The following is a 24,809-nucleotide window of genomic DNA, read 5'->3' on the forward strand; positions in this document are numbered from 1 at the left end:
TATGGTTTATATATATATATAGGCCTTTATTCAATGTATCTATTAATATGGTTTATATATATATATATATATACATACATAGGTCCTTTTTATTCCTGTCTCTATAGAAATATGAACTTTTGTCATATAGCTCCGGTTGACTGCTCACTGACAACATCTGTCGTTCCTCCTTGTTGAATGAGTGGAGAAGGGTATTCCTGCACAACCGGAGGCTGCAGGAACATACTGTTGAATGAGTGACTCCTAGCAGGCTCCTGATTGGTTAAAGCGGCGCGAATTGACGCCAAAGTTCAAATTTTTCAACTCAGGCGGCAGACGCGAATTCACGCCAAACGCTAAATGTACAAAAAGCACCATTCGCGCAAAATGCTTTATTCGCGCGAATGAGGCAAATTCGCGTCTTCCGCGTCGCGCTTAACGCCCCATTCGCCTTTGCATTGGCTTAACATTGAAATCATTCGCTCCAGACGCTCTATTCGCGTTTGGTGTGAACACAGCATTAGACATGCTAAGATGCGAGCAACTACTGAAATGAGAGGTAGAATTGAGTGTCATCAGCATAGCAGTGGAATGAAAAGCCATGTTTTTGAATGAAAGAACCCAATGATGCCATGTAGACAGAGAAGAGAGTCGGTCCGAGAACTGAGTCCTGAGGCACTTCACTCGCATTTACTGGAAAAATAATTTACAAGCACAGTGTGTGAATGACTTCCTGAGGAATTCGGCTCCGTGTTTCAAACACAGCCCTGATAGACTCTTTAATTTGTCTGGTTCGACTCATTTCTGTTACAGTGGTTGCCTGCATATAATAAATTACAGTTCTGAACCCTATTCTATATGGAACAATCATCTACATATGATGCACATCCTATACCAGGGCCTACACTGTCAAACTTATCATTAATCATGAAACTAAAGGACTAATTACACTTTGGTAATTATAACTGTGGTATACCATTTTCTGCACCAGCTGAACTCAAAAATCTAAGTCTTTATCTATGTACATAAAGGTCTATTTCTCTCAAATATTGCTCACAAATCTGTGTAAATCTGTGTTAGTGAGCACTTCTCCTTTGCCGAGAAAATCCATCCACCTCACAGGTGTGGCACATCAAGATGCTGATTAGACAGCATGATTATTGCACAGGTGTGCCTTAGGCAGGCCACAATAAAATGCCACTGTAAAATATGCAGTTATCACTGTATTAGGCTCAATTGGTGACATGTCTGGTGAACATGCTGGCCATGCAAGAACTGGGATGTTTTCAGCTTCCAGGAATTGTATACAGATCCTTGCAACATGGGGCCGTGCATTATCATGCTGCAATGATAAAAGGGGATGGTCGTGGATCAATGACACAATGGGCCTCAGGATCTCGTTACGTAAAATAAATCAGTGTTCATTGTCCATAACATACACCTGCACATACCGTAACCCCACCGCCACCATGGGGCATCACCACTCAAAGACGGTTTCTGACAGTTTGTGCCGAAATTCTTTGGTTATGCAAACCTATTGCTGCAGCAGCTGTCCGGGTGGCTGTTCTCAGATTATTTTGAAGGTGAAGATGCTGGATGTGGAGGTCCTGGGCTGGTGTGGTTACATGGTTGTGAGGCCAGTTGGATATACTGACAAATTCTCTTCTCAAATTCTCTAAAACGCCTTTGGAGAAGACTTATGGTAGAGAAATTAACATTCAATTCATGGGCAACAGCTCTATTAGACATTTCTGCAGTCAGCATGCCAATTACACGCTCCCTCAAAAATTTTCGACATCTCTGCCATTGTGCTGTGTGATAAAACTGCACATTTTAGAGTGGTCTTTTATCATGGCCAGCCTAAGGCACATCTGTGCAATAATCATGCTGTCTAATCAGCATCTTGATATGCCACACCTGTGAGGTGAATGGATTATCTTATCTCATTGTGAACAATACTTGAGGGAAATAGCTCTTTTGAATAGAAACAGTCTTAGATCTTTGAGTTCAGCTCATGAAAAATTGAGGTAAAAACTAAAGTTGCTATAATTTTGTTAAGTGTAACATTATACCTGTGAGTAAGAGAAACAAGTGAACCCTAAAAATATCTCATTAAAAAAAATCTAGTAATCAAAACGTTATTTCATTTGATTTCTCTTGTAGTGTAAACATCCATGTTGTAAAATGTATTGAAATACATCCACAAAAGACCACCCTTTCTCCACCTATCGATAAACAGCTTATGTTGGAAGTTTGGTTTAAATATGTAAAATGTACCAAGCACAATGTTCTTTGCCAATCCTCACTTCTAACATGCATTAACTGGTATTCATTTGGTGCAGCATCAGATTAAAGCTGCAGCTCTTATCTTTTTTCCATTTTCTCATTTAACATTTATATGTAAATGTCTATATGCCTTGTTTCTGCAAGTCTTTCCACAGTGATGACACATGACTTCTGTCTGATGTTATTACACAATACCCAAAACGTTTCTTTCTTTCCACAATTCCACACTAATTACATAAAAACAGCTCTCTCATATGTGAAAACTCATGTGGGACTTTAGGACTGGTTTATGTCTGAAACTCTTTCCACAGTGACCACATTTAAATGGCTTCTCTCCAGTGTGAACCCTTATGTGCCTGTCAAGGGTATCCTTTCGGTTGAAACTTTTTCCACATTGTTGGCAGGTGAAAGGCTTCTCTCCAGTGTGAATTCTTATGTGGTCTTTCAAATGTTTTTTATAATTGAAACCTTTTCCGCACTGAGGGCATGTGAAGGGTTGCTCTCCAGAGTGAATTCTCATGTGACCTTCAAAATATCGTTTTTGACGGAAACTCTTTCCACACTCAGAGCAATTGTAGGGTTTTCCACCATGTATTTTCATATGGACTTTAAGGTTTTCATGTTGATCAAAACACTTTCCACATTGAGAACAGATGTAAGGCTTCTCTCCAGTGTGAATTCTCATGTGTCTGTTGAAGCTTTCTTTCTGAGTGAAACTCATTCCACACTGTTGGCAGGTGAACAGACTCTCTCCAGTGTGAACTGCCATGTGGGAATGAAGGTTACCTTTCCGGTTGAAACCTTTTCCACACTCTTTGCATTTGTAAGGTTTCTCTCCAGTGTGGACACTGATGTGGACTGCAAGGTTTCCAAGTTGAGAGAAATCCTTTCCACAATGTTGGCATGTGTATGGCTTCTCTCCATTGTGAATTCTAATGTGTCTTTTAAGACTTACTTCTCGATTGAAATGCTTTCCACACTGCTGGCAGACATAAGGCTTTTCTCCTGTGTGAATTCTCATGTGTCTTTCAACACCTTGTTTGTGTTTAAAAAACTTTCCACAATGTTGGCAGGTAAAATAACTACTACTTCTTGTGCTTTCAATCTGTGAACTAAAAGATTTTTCTCCAATTATAAAATCACATTGATTCTTATGTTGATCTTCATCTTCCATTTCATTGAGTTCTTGACTCTCCTCTTTCAGCACCATCAGGTCTAAGGGGAGAAAAATACAAATTAAAATTAATACCAATTCAATGGCAACAAGCAACAGACGTCAAAATATTCAGATTTGTAAAGTGTCAAAACCAGCATAAAACTAGATCTTATACCCACTACGCCTCTAATAGTGGAGCGTCTAAGTGATTATGTTTGGCAGAATCGTTCAGTTTATGATACAGGTGTGAAAATTGGCATGAGCAGTCTCCATGGGTCACTTGACAAGAAAATTGTCAGAGCCAATTGAAATTTCAAGATGGCCTACACCTTAGTGGAGCAGTTTAGTGTTATAGTGGTTTATTTGGTGATACAAGCATGAAAATTGGCATGAGCAGTCTCTGTGGGTCACTTGACAATAAGCCACCTACAGCTACTTGAAATTTCAATATGGCGGCCATTTTTCAAGATGGCCACCACCTTAGTGGAGCAACTAGGCTTAAGAAATCATTTAGTTGGTGATACAAGCATGAAAATTACCATGAGCTGTCTCAAAGGGTCATTTGACAAGAAACTGCCCACAGCAACATAAAGTTTTGCTTATTATATCACTTAGCTGCTCCACTATAAGAAGAGGCATAACTTGTAATCTGAGAATCACTTCCCAATGTTGCTAACTCTCTCTCACTTTCAGACATGTCTGAAAAACTATGAAGCTGGCAATTAAACCTTCTGCTTAAAGAATTAGTTATCTTCCAGAAGAAAAAAATCCTGATTGTCCTAAATCACCTAATCCTAAATCACATACGTGATTACGTAATCCATAAAGTTGAGCTAGCGCAAGATGAGCATTTGTGATCAAGTTTTTATTTATTTATTTTAGAAAATTACAGATCTTTTTTTAGATAAAATCCTTATTCCTTAACTGGGATTTTGTAGAACCCTTTGAAGCTGCATTGAAACTGCAATTTGGACATTCAACTATTTTCATAAATTAAAGTCGACTATATGGAGAAAATCTTGAATCGTTTTCTTCAAAAATCTTAATTTCTTTGCGACTAAAGAAAGAAAGACACAAACATCTAGTACATAGGGCGGAGTAAATGATCAGAACATTTTATTCTGGAAGTGCACTATTCGCTACATCTTTTAGGGATTAAGGTTAAGGTTAGGGATTACAGGTGTATCTCAAATTAGAATGTTGTGGAAAAGTTCATTTATTTCAGTAATTCAACTCAAATTATGAAACTTGTGTTCAAATGACATTTGACATGAACCAAGAACAGAGGACACTATTTAAAGTCCACAACACTGACATGGAGGTGATCAGTTTGTGGCACTGCTGAGGCGGTCTGGAAGCTCAGGTTTCTTTGACAGTGGCCTTCAGCTCATCCGCATTGTTTGGTCTCTTGTTTCTCATTTTCCTCTTGACAATACCCCATAAGATTCTCTCCGGGGTTCAGGTCAGGTGAGTTTGCTGGCCAGTCAAGCACACCAACACCATGGTCATTTAACAAACTTGTGGTGCTTTTGGCAGTGTGGTCAGGTGCCAAATCCTTCTGGAAAATGAAATCAGCATCTACAAAAAGCTGGTCAGCAGAAGGAAGCATTAAGTGCTCCAAGATTTCTTGGTAAACAGTTGCAGTGACTTTGGTTTTTAAAAAACACAATGGAGCAACAGCGGCACAACTGTCACACTCCCATGTCACACCTGTCTTACAGTTTCCCATACATTGATTTATTTGCGGCCCACTACAAAATCAAAACTCACCATCTCAAATAGAGTTTCCTAAAGGCTTTGACCTTTTTTAATAAACGAGCACTGCACAAGTCAGTCAAATAATGGCACAGGTGTTTTTATATCACTGTATTTCTGAAGGAATCTGATTGTCTGACAAATGATGGATGTCATTTTCATTTCATCTTGCCTGTAATGTCTGAGCAGCGTTTGTGATCGCAGCACTTATTTGATTACAGCCATTACTGGGGAAGCCTCTCTCTTTCTCCCGCTCTACGAACAACTCCTGCTGGCAGAGAATATATTTGCATCTATGCCGCCACAAATAGCAAGCATGTGGGAAACACCTCTAATGAATACTATAAAATATTTTAATGTGATTGTCGGATTGAAATGAATGCTGTTATTAGAGTAGTTAATCATTAGTATAACGCGGCTAACGTTAATATAATGAGCATTAGAATGAAGTTTCTTTATGAACTATTTAAAGCTCCTATAACTTTTAAGGTAAAAAACAAGAGGACATGATAATATTATTTGGACATGATAATATTATTTACTATTTTTACACACCAGAGGCTTTTAAATGAATTGTGAATCTAAAACGTGTTCGAGAATATATAAATGGTTAACATCGTTTGTGTCACATCAGTCAGAAAAGTAAATCTTGGTAAATTTTGTGGAATGATCTTCCTTTCCCGAATGATGATTAGTTGACCATTTTTAAAGTAATAACTTAAAACTCATCATTCATCACCATCTGACTTTATTAAAAAAAAATTTTTTTTTAAACGTTGCTTATTGTTTACTAATTCCCCAGTCTAATAAAGGTACATGGTATATACTGTCCATGTCCAGAAAGGTACGAAAAACATCATCAAAGTAGTCCATGTGATATCAGAGGGTCAGTTAGAATTTTTGAAGCATCGAAAATACATTTTGGTCCAAAAATAGCAAAAACTATGACTTTATTCAGCATTGTCTTCTCTTCCGTGTCTGTTGTGAGAGAGTTCTCCCACTTATCGCGTGGAGCACATAGTCTCCGAGATCGGCGAAAAACATTTTTAAATTGACACTGTCTTTATAAATAAACCACAGATTTGAGTTTTAAACAACTACATTCTCGCCTGACATACTTTTAAAATTAAAAGTAATATTTTGAAAATGATCCGAGTAAATGGTGGTTGAACTCAACCAATGCTGCGTGAACTCAACCAATCAGGATGCTTAGCACCCAACTTTACCCAGGAACTAGGGACTTTGGGCTGGGACTCGGTGTGTTTCCACCGCAGGAACCAGGAACTAAATAAAGTTCCGGGTAAAAAAATGCCCCTCAGAAAGTCCCTGCTGGCGAGGTGGTACTTTTTCAAAGTTCCGGAACTTTCGGGGACGGGACTTGGGCGCTAAACATCCTGATTGGTTGAGTTCAAGCAGCATTAGTTGAGTTCAACCACCATTAATTCGGATAAACATTTTCAAAATATTACTGTTATTTTAATATACTGTTAATTTAATTTTAAAAGTATTTAAAGCGAGAATGTAGTTGTTTAAAACTCAAATCGGTGGTTTATTTATAAAGACAGCGCCTATTTAAAAATGTGTTTCGCCGATCTCAGAGACGGTGAGCTCCACGAGATCAGCGAGAGCTCAGTGATCATCTATCCGACGAAAAGCAGAAGCAGTGGTTAAACCTAAAATATAATTCAGCTGCGAGGTGAATCTAAATAACAGGTTTTCATTGGTCTGTATTCAATTTATCTATATGTTAAAATGAAAATAAAAAAGGCAAGTCTAAATAATACTTTGTTTCATTGTAATATATAATGTTACACATATCCCTGAACTATAAGTACATTTCTGCAGCTGTTATTATGTTTAAATGAAAACGAAAGGAGGCAGAAAGCAACAGGTCTGGGGGGGAAAAGTTCCTGGTAAAAAAAGTTCCTGGCACAAATGTTCTGGGTAATTTTGGTGGAAACGCGGCCTGTGTCTGTAGAGCTGGACATTTTAATAAGGATCAAATGAGTGAGCTTTGAGAATGATAACTAACCTGTTTGTTCCTCAGTATCTTCTTCATGTTCGACTCTGAATGTTTCTTCAATCTTCATGTCTTCACTCTCCTCTTTAATAAACTCCATCTTTGTTTGTGTCTCAGTATCTTCATGTTTGACTCTGAATGTTTCTTCAATCTTCACGTCTTCATTCTCTTCTTTAATAATCTCCATCTTTATAATCATGTGTCACTGCAGCGGGAGTTTTTCCTGTGAGTTTAGGATTCAGATGATTAATTAAGAAAAATAAACGCACTGAACTAAATCTCTGGGTATGTCTTACACAGCTCCCTAATTCAGTGTCAGGTTGCCAATAATACAGAATCATCCCACATCTTTAAGGCATCAGAGAAGCATTCCGTATAAAAGCTGTATATGATTTTGTCCTATTATAAAACTAAGACATGGAAATGATACATACTCTGTTGTACAGAACAAATATGTCAAGAATCCCTTATTTTCCTTTTCTTAAGTCGTTTCACGAAAACATTTGCGTCTGGTTTGTAAAAGCGATCTTTAAACATGTTTTAGTTCAATGTTCCCGTCGTTTGTTGTCAGCGTGCGCCGATTCAAACAGCGATTCAAAAGATTGAATAAATTAAGAATGATTCAGTTCAGTTGAGTTTTTCTTTTTAAATCCGTTTCTCCCATCACTTCTCTCCTGCACTTGAACGATCAACACGAGTAGTAGACATTTAGTAACTACTAAATGTAAATATACAAACAAATATGAACCTTCAAAGTAGTTTGTCGTTTTATTAACTTAAGAGCTAGTTTATTTATTTTAAATCAAACGACTAAGTCCACTAACTCTGTCTGGCTTCTATATTTGTGTGCTACTAAAACACTGAGCTGACTGAGACGCAGACAAAGATTGAGTTGTGATTTATTTCTCTTTCTGTCCCATCTCAGACAGGACAGAGTGTCTAAACTCACACAAAAACTCCCGCTGAAGCGACTTAGGTCCATGTGACACTGTTAAAGATGGAGATTATTAAAGAGGAGAGAAAAGATATTAAGATCGAATTAGCAGGTTGGTTCATGTGGACAGTAGACTTTTTGGTGTGCCATATACTGTCCCGTTAATAATCATATTATTATCATCATTGTTAGACCATTTTATTCCATTGAATCCATTTTTACAATACAATAGTATAATATTTTAAGTATTTTAATAAAACAAAGTTTTAATTAAAACATCCAGACTTAGGAAACATGCTTTTGTTTGGAGTCCAGTACCTTGTCTAACCTTTTTCCTTTTTTTTATTTTTTACCCCAGTATGTGGTGACATCCTATGGAAACAGGTTATTTCTATTCTCTTTCATGTATATACACATGATTTTTAGATTTAACATACTGCACTTATAACCCTAACACAACTGAAAAAAGCCAATCACACAAGGGCTTATTTTAATTTTTTTTTATGTGGTTTATATCCCATGGTTTGCACAAGGCCTGAAAACATTTCTCTTTGGTGGCTTATTGCACTTGAATTTAAGTAGCAAGACTTAAAAAGACGTATCTAAATGGCAAACTTTAGTGATGATGCACCAATGGGCAGATTGGGTAAGTAATGCTGCTTTTCCAATGGTACAGCTTGTGAACACCTTACATTAAGAGTTAAACTACTTCACAAATTATGTCTGAAACCAAAGCATACATGCTCTCTCCCTGGTTAACACACACCTATCATTATGAAGACTTTCCATTGATGTAATACTTTTTTATGCTGGGGTAAGCATATCTGCTATATCCTATACCCTACCCTTAAAGTTATGGTAAGGCTGAGATAGGATTCGTTTTTTTAAATGTCTCAGCAGATTGATCGCGCTGGTGCCTCACGCACAACCCCAACACACACACATATTCTAGCAATTTAAACTTACATCACAGTCTGTTCATTATCAAAATAAAATAGTCATCCAAACATATAAAAGGTAACACTGGTCAGTTTAAATGGACCTTAGTGCACAGATCCAATCTTGTTATTCCAAATATGTGTTTGCACATGTGAAGAGGATGATATTTTCGTCTATATGTGAATGCGTGTATAGTACAAGCCTAGCAGATTACATTTTAAATAATAGTTTAACCGTAAAATCTTTGCAAATACGGAAACATTTGGATTTGTGCCACATGAGACTTTTTTTTTTTCTGAATCAAATTTTTTTCGGAACTGGATCCAGCAGGATCAAACCAAGTACTGGTCAAAATACTCAGGTAAAAATGTTTAATGTGAGCAACAGTGTGTTTTGCAGCAGCGCCGATTGAAACTGTTCTCTGACTGTGCAGCACAGCTACACGCGCCACGGTTACGTTTGGGATAATTTTATTGTAAATGCCATAATGTCAGTTGAAAACATTGTAATTATGTTTTCAAGAGTCGCAATCAGCGGTCAGTAAAATTACGTCAAACATATGGCTGTGCTCTCTTCATTTTATCAAATGATCATAATCAAATTTATTCATTTTGTAAATCTGCTTCTAGCATTTTATTCAAACTAAACACACTAATTCAGGTGTGAAACTATTTTTTTCTTCTGTCGTTGTTCTTGGAGTGGCATTTTACACATCCTGTCATACCATTGACTGCGCTGCTGCAATAGATGCATTTAATCAATTAATTGATTGTTAATTTAAACAACAATCGATCACGGAAATGATCGAAAATTGACATCTCTAGTTTGTGTTCAGTGATGCAGGTTGTGACTATTCTTTTCGGCCAATCAGTGATCAGCAGAGTATACACATCACGTTTCTGTAATGCTACGGTTCACTTGGAACCTCAGCCAAGGTGGTACAAAAGAAAAAAGTACCAGGTACTGGGGGAAAACCCCCCAAAAAGTGAACAATACTCTGTGTGTGTGCACTTCGGATGGGTTAAATGCAGAGCACGAATTCCGAGTATGGGTCACCATACTTGGCTGTATGTCACGTCACTTGATTACCAAAATAATCATTAGTTACAGCCCTGGATAAGTTCAAATATTTCTAAAAGCAACAGTTTTTACTTTTTGTAATTAAAAGACAAGTATTTTGTCATTGAAAATTTCTTACAAATAGTATTAAAATATTGTCTTATTCTACTTTGTCTCATCTGGTGAGCTAAGTGTATTGTCACACCCCTGGTGTTGATAAGCGGTGATATAGCTCATAATTTTTCAAGTGTATGATACAGCTTTCATTCTTCAGGTCAATTCATAAAAAAGAAAATCAGTTTGAATAAAGAAAGCAATAACTTTGCCATAGTATTCTTTCAAATCTTAAAGTTGCCGCAGTCATTGCATTCTTTGCATATGCTGCTTCTCCCTGACCCCGGAAAAAGTTCAGGCTCAGGATTTTATAAAATTTTTAGCTTTTACTCCTGCGTAGAAAACCAACAAACAAAGCCAAATCAGACCAATTGGATTCAGCTGAACAGAACTCAACTTAACTTAATTGTACCATATCTTCCTCACTAAAAGGCGCACCGGATTATAAGGCGCACCTTCAATGAACGGCCTATTTTAGAACTGGTTTCATATATAGGGCGCACCGGATTATAAAGTGCATAGAATAGAAGATACTGCAGTCAAATGTTTGACTGGGTTTCCGTTATGCATCCACTAGATGGAGCTATGGATGGGTACCGAAACCCGGTATTAAAATGGCCCCGGGGCTAATTATGAAAGACCGTAGTATTAGTAAGATCTGACGGTCTGGTTCTGCTTTCAGTACTGGAGGGAAAAACTTAATGTACTATGTATTTTTGCTTAATAATATTATCGTGCACATTTTCTCACCAAACATTTCTAATGTGCGATCATATTAAGACGTTTGTCTGTGAGATCTGCGAGATCTCATGCGCGCCGCGGAGGCTGTCAGTCACACACACACTCACACACACAACAAGAATGAGCGCGGTGCACACACACGCAGGGGCGTGTCAAATCACGTCTTTTGCGCACTCAAGTTCGTTATTTCAAATGTAGGCGCGAGGTATGCGCGTTCATAATGGAAGCGACGCGCACGCGGTGCGACGAGCTTGTTTTTTCCAGGCGCGTCCGCACCACATCGAGTTAAAAACATCTAAACTTTTCAGAATAAGAGAATACCGTTTAAGTACCAGACTGTTAAGCAGTATCGGTAAGAGTAGTAATACCGTTAAAACCTTAACAATACCCATCCCTAGATGGAGCTGTGCTAAAGGGAATGTCAATATTTTGACAGAGCGCCTTGATCCATATATAAGGTGCTCCGGATTATAAGGTGCACTGCCGTTTCTATCAAAAATGTTGCTGGGTCTGATGCTTTTATTCTTTCAGATTGGTTTAATGTCTGTTGCGTTGTACCAGTAAGCTTAGTTAATTAGTATCTTTTCACTTTAGGCATGATCAGACTGAAAGAGGAGAGTCAAGAAATCAATGAAGCCGAGAAAGATCGGTGTAAGAAACTTGATTTCATGGATGCAGAACAATCCACTGAAACCACTTCCTCAGGAAACAGAGCTCAGCCGTGTCCTTACATTTGTGGCCAGTGTGGAAAGAGTTTTGGAACTAAAGTAAAGATTTATCAGCATATGAGAGTTCACTCTCAAAAGAACATATGTCAAGAGTGCAAAGAGAGTTTCCCAGACAGGCAACAGCTGAAGGATCATGTCCGAATTCACATGGGAACAAAGTCTTTCATATGTCATCTTTGTGGCCAGAGTTGCTCAACAGAAGGACGCCTCAAGGACCACTTGAGAGTTCACACCGGAGATAAGCCTTTCGCCTGCCCTCAGTGCGGAAAGAGATTTGCTCAAAAACCAAACATTAAAGCCCACATGAGAACCCACACTGGAGAGAAGCCCTTCTCTTGCACTCAGTGTGGAAAGAGTTATTCTTGTAAAGACACCCTTAACGACCACTTGAAAATTCACACCGGAGAAAAGCCTTTCACCTGCCAACATTGTGGAAAGAGTTTTAATAAAAAACAAAACATGAGAGTACACATGAGACTCCACACTGGAGAGAAACCTTTCAAATGTCTTTGGTGTGAGGAGGGTTTCTTCTATCGAAGAGAACTGAAAGATCATTTACGAACTCATTCTCGAAAGGAATTCCTGTGATCTTCAGTGTAGTAAGAGGGTTACAAGATACAGAGGATTCAGAAATAACCTGCAGATTCACTGTGGAAAAATGAGGCTAATCACACTCAAAGACGAACGTGAAAAAATAATGCAGATGTATTCAGAATATTGGCAGCAGTCTTCCACTTACCACGTAGAAGTTACAACTTAACATGGGTATCAGCTTAACTGGGACATTTTTTTCTGGAAAACTGACAACCACATGAAGAGCCAAATAACTTTTTTGATAATTATACTCTTTAACAGTGTAAATAGCTCAACATGCATGTAACAGTATTGGACCCCACATACACATTTACCCACATACAGAAAATTAAATGGACAATATTGGTTGTATTTTAAAGGAAACCTTTTTAGAAAATAAAAAATGAGAAATGTAATACTGTTGTATTTGTTCCTTTTTCTTCTTTGAAACCTGTATTTGAGAGTGTATTACTCAAGCCCTGCATGCTTCAGCTATTCCAAGATTAATTTGATTCTACTACATGACAGGGAAATACAATTTTTATAACTTTTACCTTTGAAAAGTTGTTGTTTTTAAGCAAAGGGAGGCTTCTAGTGGCGTTTTGGAGTCTCCGAATTCCTGACGGCAAAACAAGCTATTAAGAAGAAGCCAACATTTACTATATGCATATGTGACAAAAGAACTAAAAAAGAGGCTTCATTCTTCTCAAAGAGGCTCAATACATTCAGTATACGTTACAAATAATGGGGTAGACAAAAATAAGATTAGCAACATGAAAACATTTATAATAGTTTATTACAAATTTATTGTTGTTATTCTACTATAAAATGTATGAATGGAATATTATGTAATGTAATCTAAAATACAAGAAGTGTACATACAATAGTACATATACAAAATGTACATTTTAGAATAGGGCTGGTTGATCTATTGAATATTAGCGATAATATCGGAATCATTTTGACGACAATGTAAAATTTTAAAATATAGAATGTTTCAGATTCAAGTACACTTTCCCAAAAGAACGTGCCGAATGTTAAAAATAGGAACTTGTAACTGTGGACTGCTCTACACACCTCTTCTACGAGAGCTTTAATGAGAGGTTGCCAGATAACAAGAGATTAAATCCACGAATCAAAGCTTCGCTGTTACAAGTATACATTTAACATTAAAACATTTAACATTTAAAACATTAACAAGCTGGAGTTTAGTGAGTTAATGAAAGCGTGGTTCAGCCGGTCTGTGTTCTGTCATGAGATCTCGACTGTATTGTTTGCGATTATGATCGCTGAATAAATGCACTTACTCGACCACTGATGTTTGAATTAGTATTGTCACGATAACCAAAATTTCAGTATTCGGTACCGGAGCAAACGCAAAAATACGCAAAAAAAAAAAAAACACTTATTATCACAAAAAATAAAACCAATGACATTCTTTATACCAATTTACAATTGTGTTTAAAGTTTTGCTAGTAATACAATTATGAAAAATAGTAAACAAGTTTCACCCAAATTTTATTTGTCTTTTAATTAATGAAATTTAAACATTTTATTTTTTGGTAAATAAAGGGAACTTGCTATTAAAATTAAAACATGGAAGAAATATTGTGTGATTTATTTCTTTAAAAAATAAAGTTTTATTAATATTTTCAACAGTAGTAGCAGTATCACATACATTCTACTAAATAATAGTAATATTTCCAGCACAGTGCCTTTACTGATTTGCTGTAATCAAAACAGGAACGGTAAAAGATTAGCACAAGCCAATGAAATTGCTATTTGCGCATTAGCTCTGCCCACTACCGGAGAAACCGGTGTCCTGACATTTTATCCTACCAGTCAGATTTTTCCTACCCGGGTTTACTGCGCATGCGCACATCAACATTGCGTCCTTTTTCTCATGCTAACCAATGATGTTTAATGTATCTGCATTACTGTAAGGGTAGGTTTAAAGTTGGGGTAGGTGTAGATGTTAATAAACCATAACTTTACAGTAGCATTTTTCATTGCCGAATTGTACGACCCCCTGTTTTTGTGGGAGGAAGGAAAATCTGACAGCGTAGGACAAATCGACAGAACACCGGCATATCTTATGCTTATTGACAAAAAAGTTGGATAATTCTAAATGAACTCCATTATTTTGAAAGGAGAAGACAACAAAGAATATAGTTTACATGTAGCGCATCGACTCAGCATGGTAAGACTCTCGCTCTCTCTCTTTGCATGTGTGAGAAACAACGCTATCAGCAAAGTGTCGGCGAGTTGTGCGCCTTCAGACAGTTTACAGACTGTCAAATACAGGTGCGCTGTGTTTCGCCATGCTTTGCCGTGAATACCTTTAAACTTTTTTGGAATGTGTAGCTCTCATGAAATCCAAAATGAGCCAATATTTGGCATGACATTTCAAAATGTCTCACTTTCAACATTTGAAAGTCTGATGTATATTTTATTGTGAAAATAAAATGAAATTTGTAAATTATTCCATTCCAATACTCCATATAACTCTACGTAAAAGCCAGAAACTAAGCCTTTTTTTTTGCACAGGCCCATCTAAAGAGTTAATGGTCCCACCTAGTGATCAACTGTAAAAAAAATAACAAATGTTACCTCTTCCCAAAAGGGAAAACCACAAACAATCAAGAATGCATGATTATATGGTGTCATGGCTTTGCAATCAAAAAATGTCGTTCTAATGGAAGTCAATGGGGCAAAAACAGCCCCCAACAGTAAATGGTCCCAAAGGACTTTAGGAAAGGTTGGAAGGGAACGAGTTCCCATAACGGAGAAATATCTCTGTGATGTCTCGTGAAAGCTCGAGAGGGAACTCAAAATTGTATCAGTGTCACCTGATTTTTGATCACAACATATTTTAATATTCGTCAATGAAAAATAGAGATCCATGCAATAAACTTACATTAATGTAATTACAGGCTGTAATTGAAAATAAGAACCTGTTGTTAATTGACCTGATTAATAAAGGTTAAATTAATTAATTATAAATGCATAAAAAAATAAAACAGTTGCGAGAGCAGACTGTAGAAAAAAGCAGAAGAGTGCATTGCTTTTAGGTGACTAGTTTAACCAGCTCCTAATTTGCTCATTATTCACCAAGGGTCCTGTAAAAGTAGTGGTGGTGGCATGATCTGCCATTTTCTCTTTTGAGAAATTTAAAGTCAGATTTTGGTTGGATCTGTTTACTAAATCAGTTATGAATGCACCTGATAAGTGGTGGAGCTTGCTGAACTGAAACATTTGCAGCAGGTGCCTCAGTTGGAGTGCTTTCTATTGCTTGGGAATCAGATGGATAGGAATCTGTAGATTGAGATTTCACCTTAGCATCAGCAGATGACCCTTAAATATATGGTAGACAATGTAATGATTGATTTCAATACAGTAATATATTAACAATGGTTTGCAATATAGATGAATAAAACCAGTTTGTTACATCAGTATTAACTAAAAAACCTTTAAAAAAATTATTTGCATTTTTTTAAATAGCATTGATGTGCATCACATAGATTGGAACTACATGGACACTACATGGGATGTGAGTAAGTAGCTGTATTGATCTGATGTTTGTGAGACACAGAATCTGATTGGTTTGAATCCATTGTGTTTGTAAGATGCTGTCAGATTAAATAACATGAAGCTGTTCTTCATCTTCCTCATCTCTCACTGCTACTGTCTTCTCTCTTCACCTGTTCAATCTTCTTCTCGTGGATCTACAGCTCCAGATGCCGTGGAAAATAAATTAACATTATGTGGCGAGTGGGGTGGGGCCGAGAGGCGTGGGAACGAGGAGTGAGGCCAGGTGTAGTGATTGAAGATGAGCTGCACCTGAGCCCCACCGCCAGTATCGAGTCCCACGTAGGAGATGGAAGGATATAAAACAGGAGCGACGACCGTGAAGGACGAGAGAGGACCAGGCCTGGGACATTATTTTATGTGTTTGCTTTTTATTTATGCGCACCAGTCGTCCGTGAGGGGCTGGTGCGCCGTTTTGTATTTATTTTTGAATTATTAAAGTGTTTTGATTCTGCGCCGGTTCCCGCCTCCTTCTTCCCAATGTATATGGAGTTTTAATATCGTTACACATTACATTTTTAGTTTGTGTTAATTTAAGGAAACCTGCAGAGCTTTCTGTGGAGTTCAACAGCTGTCTCTGTAAAAGCCCTACAAATTGATTTCCTTAAAAATCAGTCAAATACTCTATTTTTGGTATCGAATGGATTATTTATGATATATTTTTATCTTCTATTGATTCTTGAAAGATCATCATTGTTATACATTTTATCCCGATATTTTATTCCTAATTTTAGAATAAAACAAACTTTGAATTCTGCTATGAACTATTTTAAACATATTTCTATCTGTATTTTGATATATGGTTGACTTTAAAGCTTTCTACACCTAAACATTAAAGCACTGACTTACAGACAGAATCTCACATTCCTTCGTGATTTCTCAACTATTTTCAAGTAATCACTGGACAGCATGCGTTTAATTATGTATTTCATCAAGAACAGAATTGTTATTGCTCAAGTAAAGGCCAATGCAATTATGTTTGAATATAGAAATATTATACAAAGAAGTACTGGCAAGATTTTTCATCTTTTTTTTTTCTTTCTTTTTTTTTAAAGAATACAGGGCTTTTAAAAACTATTTAATGTTATAGAGTAAATGTGACCATTGTTATACCCTACAGTCCAGCGGTAGCGGTAATGCAACAAATAGAAGAAAAACTGGATTTTTCTTTTTTTTTTTTTTTTTTTACAACAAGAAAACAAAACAAAATACACATCTACAATGGCATTAGCAGAATTAGTTAAATGGGTATCAAGCAAGGCACTTATCAGTTGAATAAATAATAAAAATAAAAGTAAAAGAAAATACATATAAATAAATAAAATAAATTTAGAAGGGGGTCTCTTCATTCGTCTTCTAAGAAACCAAAGTCTCTTATTATTCCTGCAAATTTCTGGATCTTTTTCATTTTCATACATTCCAATGATGTAAAGTAATTACAAATAAAGTCTCTTTTGAATACAGAAAAATAAGGTTTCATCTTCATACATTTGCATTTATGAATGAAAAATTTTCCCAGAATCAACATTACAATATATATATATATATATATATATATATATATATATATATAACATTACAATAATATATATATATAATATATATATAATTTTTATTATTTTATTTTTTTATTAATGTGCTGCATACGTATTTTCTGTGAGTCTTAACGGGACTTTAATTTTGGCGCGGTGATCTGACGTCATAAGGCTGCGACGCGCTCCAGCATCTGTTATCACTCGGTTGAAGAAAGGTTTGTGTTTTTAAGCATTTCAAGTGTTTACGTCGACATAAAATGTTCAAGCAGTTTTGTAGTTTTTACAAGAGGTGTAAAGTGACATAATGTTGATGAATTTAGTATTGTAATACTTTAGGTAACAATGAGAGTAAAAGCTGCGTCTCACTTCGCTTCCTTTATTATTCATCGGTTTATCGTGAAGAGAGAAATCAAGATTGATACATGATTCAGTGATTCAAAGCTCTCGAATTACCGCTCACTGAAGCTGCTGCTCAAAACAACGAGAACAACAAACACAATCATGATGATAAAGCAACTGTGAATGTGTTTATGATACTGAAATCTGTTAAATGCAAATTCAGGACCAAATCTAAATCATGAAGTCCTTAATTATTTTCTGTACACGTTTCTTTACTAAAATGCAGCTCTAGTTTTGACCTGCTGTTTTTTCTCTTTATTCCAGGCAATTTAAGTCCACTTGATACACTGTTATAAAGATGGAGTTTATTAAAAAGGAGAGAGAAGACATGAAGATTGAAGAAACATTCAAAGATGAAGATACTGAGGAACAAACACGTTGGTTTTCTTTTCTCAAAGCTGAACTGTCATTTGACCTATACTGAAATGTCCAGCTCTACAGAAAGGAATGATATTTTTGAAGAATATCGTATGATTGTCTTCTTAAAGAGGTTTCATTGAGATCACATGACTAGACAAATACTAAAGCTGCCTTCTAGTAGACCTGAGAAGATCCTACTTTCAAGTTGGACATTTGTTATTATTAGGAAAAACGCTATGCAATTACTAAACAAATATTTTGTGTTACAATAATGGTTTTCAATTCAGAAATAGATAATTTTGCAACAGTTTAATCGGGGCTTGTCTGGGAAGCGCTACACCATAATATTCATCCACTTGAAAACTAAGACATATTGAATTGATCTTGCATTTACGTCATCTATGTGTTCACTATTATTTAAAATGTTTCTCCAATTTTCTAGATTATTTCAAGTAAAAATTATTTTTATTAATATTTAATGCATGTAGAAGGTGCTTAAAATGCTTGATGTACTTGAATTTATTTTGAAATTTAAGTCCCAGAAAACCCTTGAAAACAGCCATATTTTTGAGAAGGTTCTTGAAAAGTTATTGAGTTGTTAAAGGGCAGTATATATTTACATTTAGTCATTTAGCAGACGCTTTTATCCAAAGAGACTTACAAATGAGGACAATGGAAGCAATCAAAATCAACAAAAGAGCAATTATATATAAGTGCTATAACAAGTCTCAGTTAACTTAAATGCAGTACACATAGCAAGGGGTATTGAATAACATAGGCTAATAAATTAAAAGCATAAAACAAAAACAGAAAACAAAAAGAATAGAGCAAGCTAGTGTTAGAGGTCTTTTTTTGCTTTTAAAAATTGTATAATGAATGAAAAGACAACAGATATAATACAAAAGATTAGAAAGCTAGTTAGATTTTTTTTTCATTTAAGAATAGATTTAGAATAGTGAGTGTTAAAGTTAGAGGGTCAAATAAAGATGGAAGAGATGTGTTTTAAGCTGATTCTTGAAGATGGCTAAGGAGTCAGCTGCTCGGATCGAGTTGGGAAGGTTATTCCACCAGGAGGGAACATTTAATTTAAAAGTCCGTAAAAGTGACTTTGTGCTTCTTTGGGATGGCACAATCAAGCGACGTTCACTTGCAGAACACAAGCTTCTAGAGGCACATAAGTCTGAAGTAATGAATTTAGGTAAATGGGTGCAGAGCCAGTGGTATTTTTGTAGGCTAACATCAATGCCTTGAATTTTATGCGAGCAGCTATTGGAAGCCAGTGCAAATTGATAAACAGAGGTGTGACGTGTATTCTTTTTGGCTCATTAAAAATTAATCTTGCTGCCGGGTATTGAATTAATTGTAAAGGTTTGATAGAATTGGCTGGAAGAAGAGGGCATTGCAATAGTCCAGCCTGGACAGAACAAGAGCTTGAACAAGGAGTTGTGCAGCATGTTCTCAAAAGAAAGGGCTTGATCTTCTTGATGTTGAATAAAGCAAATCTGCAGGATCGGACAGTTTTAGCAATGTGGTCTGAGAAAAAGTTTGCTGATCATCAATCATAACTTAAAGGTTTCTAGCTGTTTTTGAAGGAGTTATGGTTGATGTGCCTAACTTGATGGTGAAATTGTGATGAAATGATGGGTTGATGTAACCACAAGCAGTTCTGTCTTGGCAAGGTTGAGTTGAAGGTGATGGTCCTTCATCCAGGAAGAAATGTCTGTTAGACAAGTTGAGATGTGAGCAGCTGTCGTCGGATCATCAGGATGGAATGAGAAGTAGAGTTGAGTGTCATCAGCATAGCGGTGGTATGACAAACCATGTTTTTGAATGACAGAACCTAATGATGCCATGTAGACCGAGAAGAGAATTGGTCCAAGAACTGAGCCCTGAGGCACCCCGGTAGTTAGATGTTGCCACTTGGACACCTCACCTCTCCAAGATACTTTGAAGGACCTATCTGATAGGTAAGACTCACCACTGAAGTGTGGTTCCTGAGATGCCCTTTATCAGTAGGGTTGACAGGAGGATCTGGTGGTTAACAGTGTCAAAAGCAGTGTACAGATCAAGCAAGGTAAGTACCCTTAACAAAAGTCCAGCGTTTTGTGACCTTAGGGAGCTTGATGGATTGTAGCGTGGTAGAAGGCTAGTTAGGTACGCAGGAGCTAAACCATTTAGGGCCTTATAGGTAAGTAATGATAATTTGTAACTGATACAGAACTTAATAGGTAGCCAGTGCAGAGACTGTAAAATTGGATTAATATGATCATATTTTCTTGACCTTGTAGCCGCTGCATTTTGGACTACCAGTAGCTTGTTTATTGAAGAAGCAGGACAACCACCTAGAAGTGCATTACAATAGTCCAGTTTAGAGGTCATGAATGCATGAACTAGCTTTTCTGCATCAGAAACAGAAACATTGCCAAGCTACGAAACATGTTGTCTAAGATGGAAGAATGCAGTTTTTGTAACATGGGAAATATGATTTTCAAAAGACAAGTTGCTGTCTAATATAACACCCAGATTTTTGACTGTAGAGGAAGTAACAGTACATAAGTCTAGTTGCAGATTATAATCTACAAGATTCTGTGCAGTGTTTTTTGGTCCAATAATTAATGTCTCTGTCTTATCCAAATTTAATTGGAGAAAGTTATTGGTCATCCAATCTTTTACATTTTAACACACTCTGTTAGCTTAAATAATTGAGAAGTTTCATCTGGTCTTGTTGAGATATATAGCTGAGTATCATCAGCATAACAGTGGAAGCTAATTCCGTGTTTTCTAATAATATTACCAAGGGGCAACATGTATATTGAAAATAGAAGGGGACCTAGGACGGATCCTTGTGGCACTCCATATTTTACTGATGATAAATGAGATGACTCCCCATTTAAGTAAACAAAATGGTAGCGATCAGACAGATAGGATCTAAACCATCTTAGAGCCTGCCCTTGAATACCTGTATAGTTTTGTAACCGATCTATGAGTATGTCATGATCTATGGTGTCGAACGCAGCACTGAGATCAAGTAAGACTAGAAATGAGATGCAGCCTTGATCTGAAACCTGACTGAAATTCTTCATACAGATCATTTTTATGCAGGAAGGTGCTCAATTGAGCAGACACAACTTTTTCTAAAATTTTAGACGTAAATGGAAGATTTGAAATAGGCCTATAATTTGCCAGTTCACTAGGATCTAGTTTTGGTTTCTTAATAAGAGGCTTGATAACCGCCAGCTTGAATGGTTTTGGGACGTGACCTAAAGATAACGACGAGTTAATGATATTGAGAAGCGGTTCTTCAGCTCTTTCAGTAATTTAGTGGGTACAGGATCTAATAAACATGTTGTTGGTTTAGATACAGTGATAAGTTTATTTAGCTCTTCCTTTCCTATAGTTGTAAAGCACTACATTTTATCTTTGGTTGCGATGGATGAAACTGAAGTGTTAGATGCTATAGAATCTACATTCGTTATTGTATTTCTAATGTTATCTATTTTTTTCGGTGAAGAAATTCATAAAGTCATTACTATTTAACATCGGTGGAATATTTGAATCAGGTGGCATCTGGTAATTTGTTAATTTAACCACTGTGCTAAATAAAAACCTTGGATTGTTTTGGAATACAGTGTTTTCAGACTTTAACCAGAAATGTCAGGCATGTCAAAATTTCTCCAGGCCCCCAAAACACCCTTATACCCCAAATGGTTATATATTTTTTTGTAAATGATGAATGTAAAAAAAAAAAGAATAAAAATAAAAAAAGACTTTAAAAAAATCAAACATGATTGGCAGATTCAGGATTGGTATGTCTCTCTCTGATCTGATACACTTTGAGTTCATGGAGCATTCACCTAATGAGCTGGTGATCTGAATCGGGTGTGTTAAAACAGAAACTGGTCTATAATATCCCAGTTTTTTGGGAAAATTTTGTAATATTTTTTTTATCTTGGTTTTCAAGTCTGTTGCTTTAAGTCATTAAACTGGCACTTACTTGTATTTGTTTTGTGTGTGTGTGTGTGTTTATTATTTTTTTTTTTTTTTGCTTTAGACCTGATGGCACTAAAGGAAGAGAAGCAAGAACTTACAAAGATAGAAGAGAAAGATGAATATGAAAGACTTGACTTCATGACCATGGGAAAATCCATACAGACTGAAACCTCTTCACACACTGGAGAGAAGCCTTTTGCCTGCGCACTGTGTGGGAAGAGCTTCTCATGCAAACCATCTCTTAAGAGTCACATGGTCGTTCACACTGGAGAGAAGTTTCCATGTGATCACTGTGGAAAGTGTTTCAGACATAAATCATCTCTTAATTCACACATGAAAGGTCACACTGGAGAGAGTCCGTATACCTGCAGAATGTGTGGAAAGAGCTTCTCAATTAAATCAACTCTTAATGCCCACATGAGGAGTCACACTGGAGAGAAACCCTTCATTTGTGAACTGTGCGGCAAGAGCTTCACACAAAAAGGAAATCTTACGGGTCACATGAAAACTCACACAGGAGAGAAGCCTTTTGTGTGTGCTCAGTGTGGAAAATGTTTTTCACGTGAAACAAACCTTACTTACCACATGAGGATTCACTCAAAGGAGTATAATTGTCAGCAGTGTGGACAGATATTCCCAGACAAGAGACGCCTTAGTTGGCATGAAAAAGATCATTCTCGAGAGTCTTTCACGTGCTTCGACTGTGGAAAGAGTTTCAGACTGAAAGGTCAATTTAAGGTCCATATGAGAATCCACACTGGAGAGAAACCATTTGCCTGCAGTCACTGTGGAAAGTGTTTCAGTCAGAAAGTTACACTTCAGATTCACACGAGGCTTCACACTGGAGAGAAACCATTTTCCTGTCTTCAATGTAAGAGGAGCTTCACATATCAACGAGACCTGAAACGTCATTTCCAAAAACATTCTGGAAAGAACCAACAGTCCTCTGCAAGTAGAAAGAGGCTTACAAAAGTAGTCTGAAAGATCAAAAGCACGATCGCTCTAGAGGAAGGCAGTTTAATTATAATCTGTGTAAGAAAACATTTCTTTTTGCCATCGCACTTGCAGATAGCCCTGAAAAAAGTCACACAGATGTGGACAATATTTCTGTTCTTCATGTGGAAATTGTTTTAAATGTCTCAGCAGTTTAAAATAGCACCTGAAAATATGTATGTGTGAAATTATCGCTGCGTTCACACTGCAGCTGTCCTAAATCTAATTGTCCACCTTTATGACCAATTGCACTTTTCACCTCTTTATGAATGACATTTTATTTATTTAACTATTTAATTATTTAATTACTTATTTATTTTTTGTCTTATACTTATGAACGGCTGTGAACACACCTGACCATCTACTTTGTCCAGTTGTTCTGAAAAATTGGGTTTGTTACCAGACACAACTTTGTGAATATGAAATTCATCTTTGAAACTTTTTTGCTGGATTATATACATTCACCACTGTCAAAAGTGAATGTCATAAGTGAGATTATGATTAGCTCAGGTGATGTTAATTTTAAAGTGAATTCGTTATTAAACTCAATTCATAAAAAAAAAATAAGTGTAATTGCCTCCCAGAAATGTCTTACACGATTGCATTCCCAAACAGTAGCATCCACATCCGATACCAATTAGTGCATTCATCTGCTCGCTCTGAGGTGCAAGTCACTTATTATACAGGTACTGGTCATATAATTAGAATGTCATTAAAAAGTTTATTTATTTCACTAATTCCATTCAAAAAGTGAAACTTGTATATAATATTCATTCATTACACACAGACTGATATATTTCAAATGTTTATTTCTTTTAATTTTGATGATTCTAACTGACAAATAAGGAAAATCCCAAATTCAATTTCTCAGAAAATTAGAATATAACTTAAGACCAATACAAAGAAAGGATTTTTAGAAAACTTGGCTAACTGAAAAGTATGAAGATGAAAAGTATGAGCATGTACAGCACTCAATACTTAGTTTGGGCTCCTTTTGCCTGAATTACGGCTGCAATGTGGCGTGGGATGGAGTCGATCAGTCTGTGGCACTGCTCAGGTGTTATGAGAGCCCAGGTTGCTCTAATAGTGGCCTTCAGCTCTTCTGCATTGTTGGGTCTGGCATATCACATCTTCCTCTTCACAATACCTCATAGATTTTCTATGGGGTTAAGGTCAGGTGAGTTTGCTGGCCAATTAAGAACAGGGATACCATGGTCCTTAAACCAGGTACTGGTAGTTTTGGCACTGTGTGCAGGTGCCAAGTCCTGTTGGAAAATGAAATCTGCATCTAAATAAAGTTGGTCAGCAGCAGGAAGCATGAAGTGCTCTAAAACCTCCTGGTATACGGATGTGTTGACCTCTGACCTCAGAAAACACAGTGGACCAACAGATGATGACATGGCACCCCAAACCATCACTGACTGTGGAAGCTTTACACTGGACCTCAAGCAACGTGGATTGTGTGCCTCTCCTCTCTTCCTCCAGACTCTGGGACCCTGATTTCCAAAGGAAATGCTAAATTTACTTTAATCGGAGAACATAACTGTGGTCCATTCAGCAGCAGTCCAGTCCTTTTTGAAGCAAGACGCTTCTGACGCTATCTGTTGTTCAAGAGTGTCTTGACACAAGAAGCTGAAACCCATGTCTTGCATACGTCTGT

At 36.7% G+C, this 24,809-nt stretch overlaps 3 protein-coding genes across 3 annotated transcripts; 2 read left to right on the plus strand and 1 right to left on the minus strand.

Annotated features, from left to right (window-relative positions):
• Positions 1-491: 491 nt before the first annotated feature.
• LOC113066658 (gastrula zinc finger protein XlCGF8.2DB-like) lies at positions 492-7,383 on the minus strand. The gene is made up of 2 exons (XM_026238599.1): positions 7,209-7,383; positions 492-3,480 (listed from the first exon to the last, which is right to left on the minus strand). Exons 1-2 carry the CDS (start codon positions 7,381-7,383, stop codon positions 2,516-2,518), a joined length of 1,140 nt encoding a protein of 379 aa, XP_026094384.1. The 3' UTR covers positions 492-2,515.
• Positions 7,384-8,414: 1,031 nt separating this feature from the next.
• LOC113067146 (gastrula zinc finger protein XlCGF49.1-like) lies at positions 8,415-12,468 on the plus strand. The gene is made up of 2 exons (XM_026239423.1): positions 8,415-8,514; positions 11,578-12,468. The coding sequence occupies exons 1-2, from the start codon at positions 8,505-8,507 to the stop codon at positions 12,297-12,299; spliced, it is 732 nt and encodes a 243-aa protein (XP_026095208.1). The 5' UTR covers positions 8,415-8,504; the 3' UTR covers positions 12,300-12,468.
• Positions 12,469-17,559: 5,091 nt separating this feature from the next.
• On the plus strand, positions 17,560-23,916 carry LOC113066800 (gastrula zinc finger protein XlCGF8.2DB). The gene is made up of 3 exons (XM_026238841.1): positions 17,560-17,622; positions 18,071-18,183; positions 22,218-23,916. The coding sequence occupies exons 2-3, from the start codon at positions 18,105-18,107 to the stop codon at positions 23,135-23,137; spliced, it is 999 nt and encodes a 332-aa protein (XP_026094626.1). The 5' UTR covers positions 17,560-17,622; positions 18,071-18,104; the 3' UTR covers positions 23,138-23,916.
• Positions 23,917-24,809: the final 893 nt, after the last annotated feature.

This window comes from Carassius auratus, chromosome 4 (assembly GCF_003368295.1).
Source record: "Carassius auratus strain Wakin chromosome 4, ASM336829v1, whole genome shotgun sequence".
Classification (NCBI taxonomy): domain Eukaryota; kingdom Metazoa; phylum Chordata; class Actinopteri; order Cypriniformes; family Cyprinidae; genus Carassius; species Carassius auratus.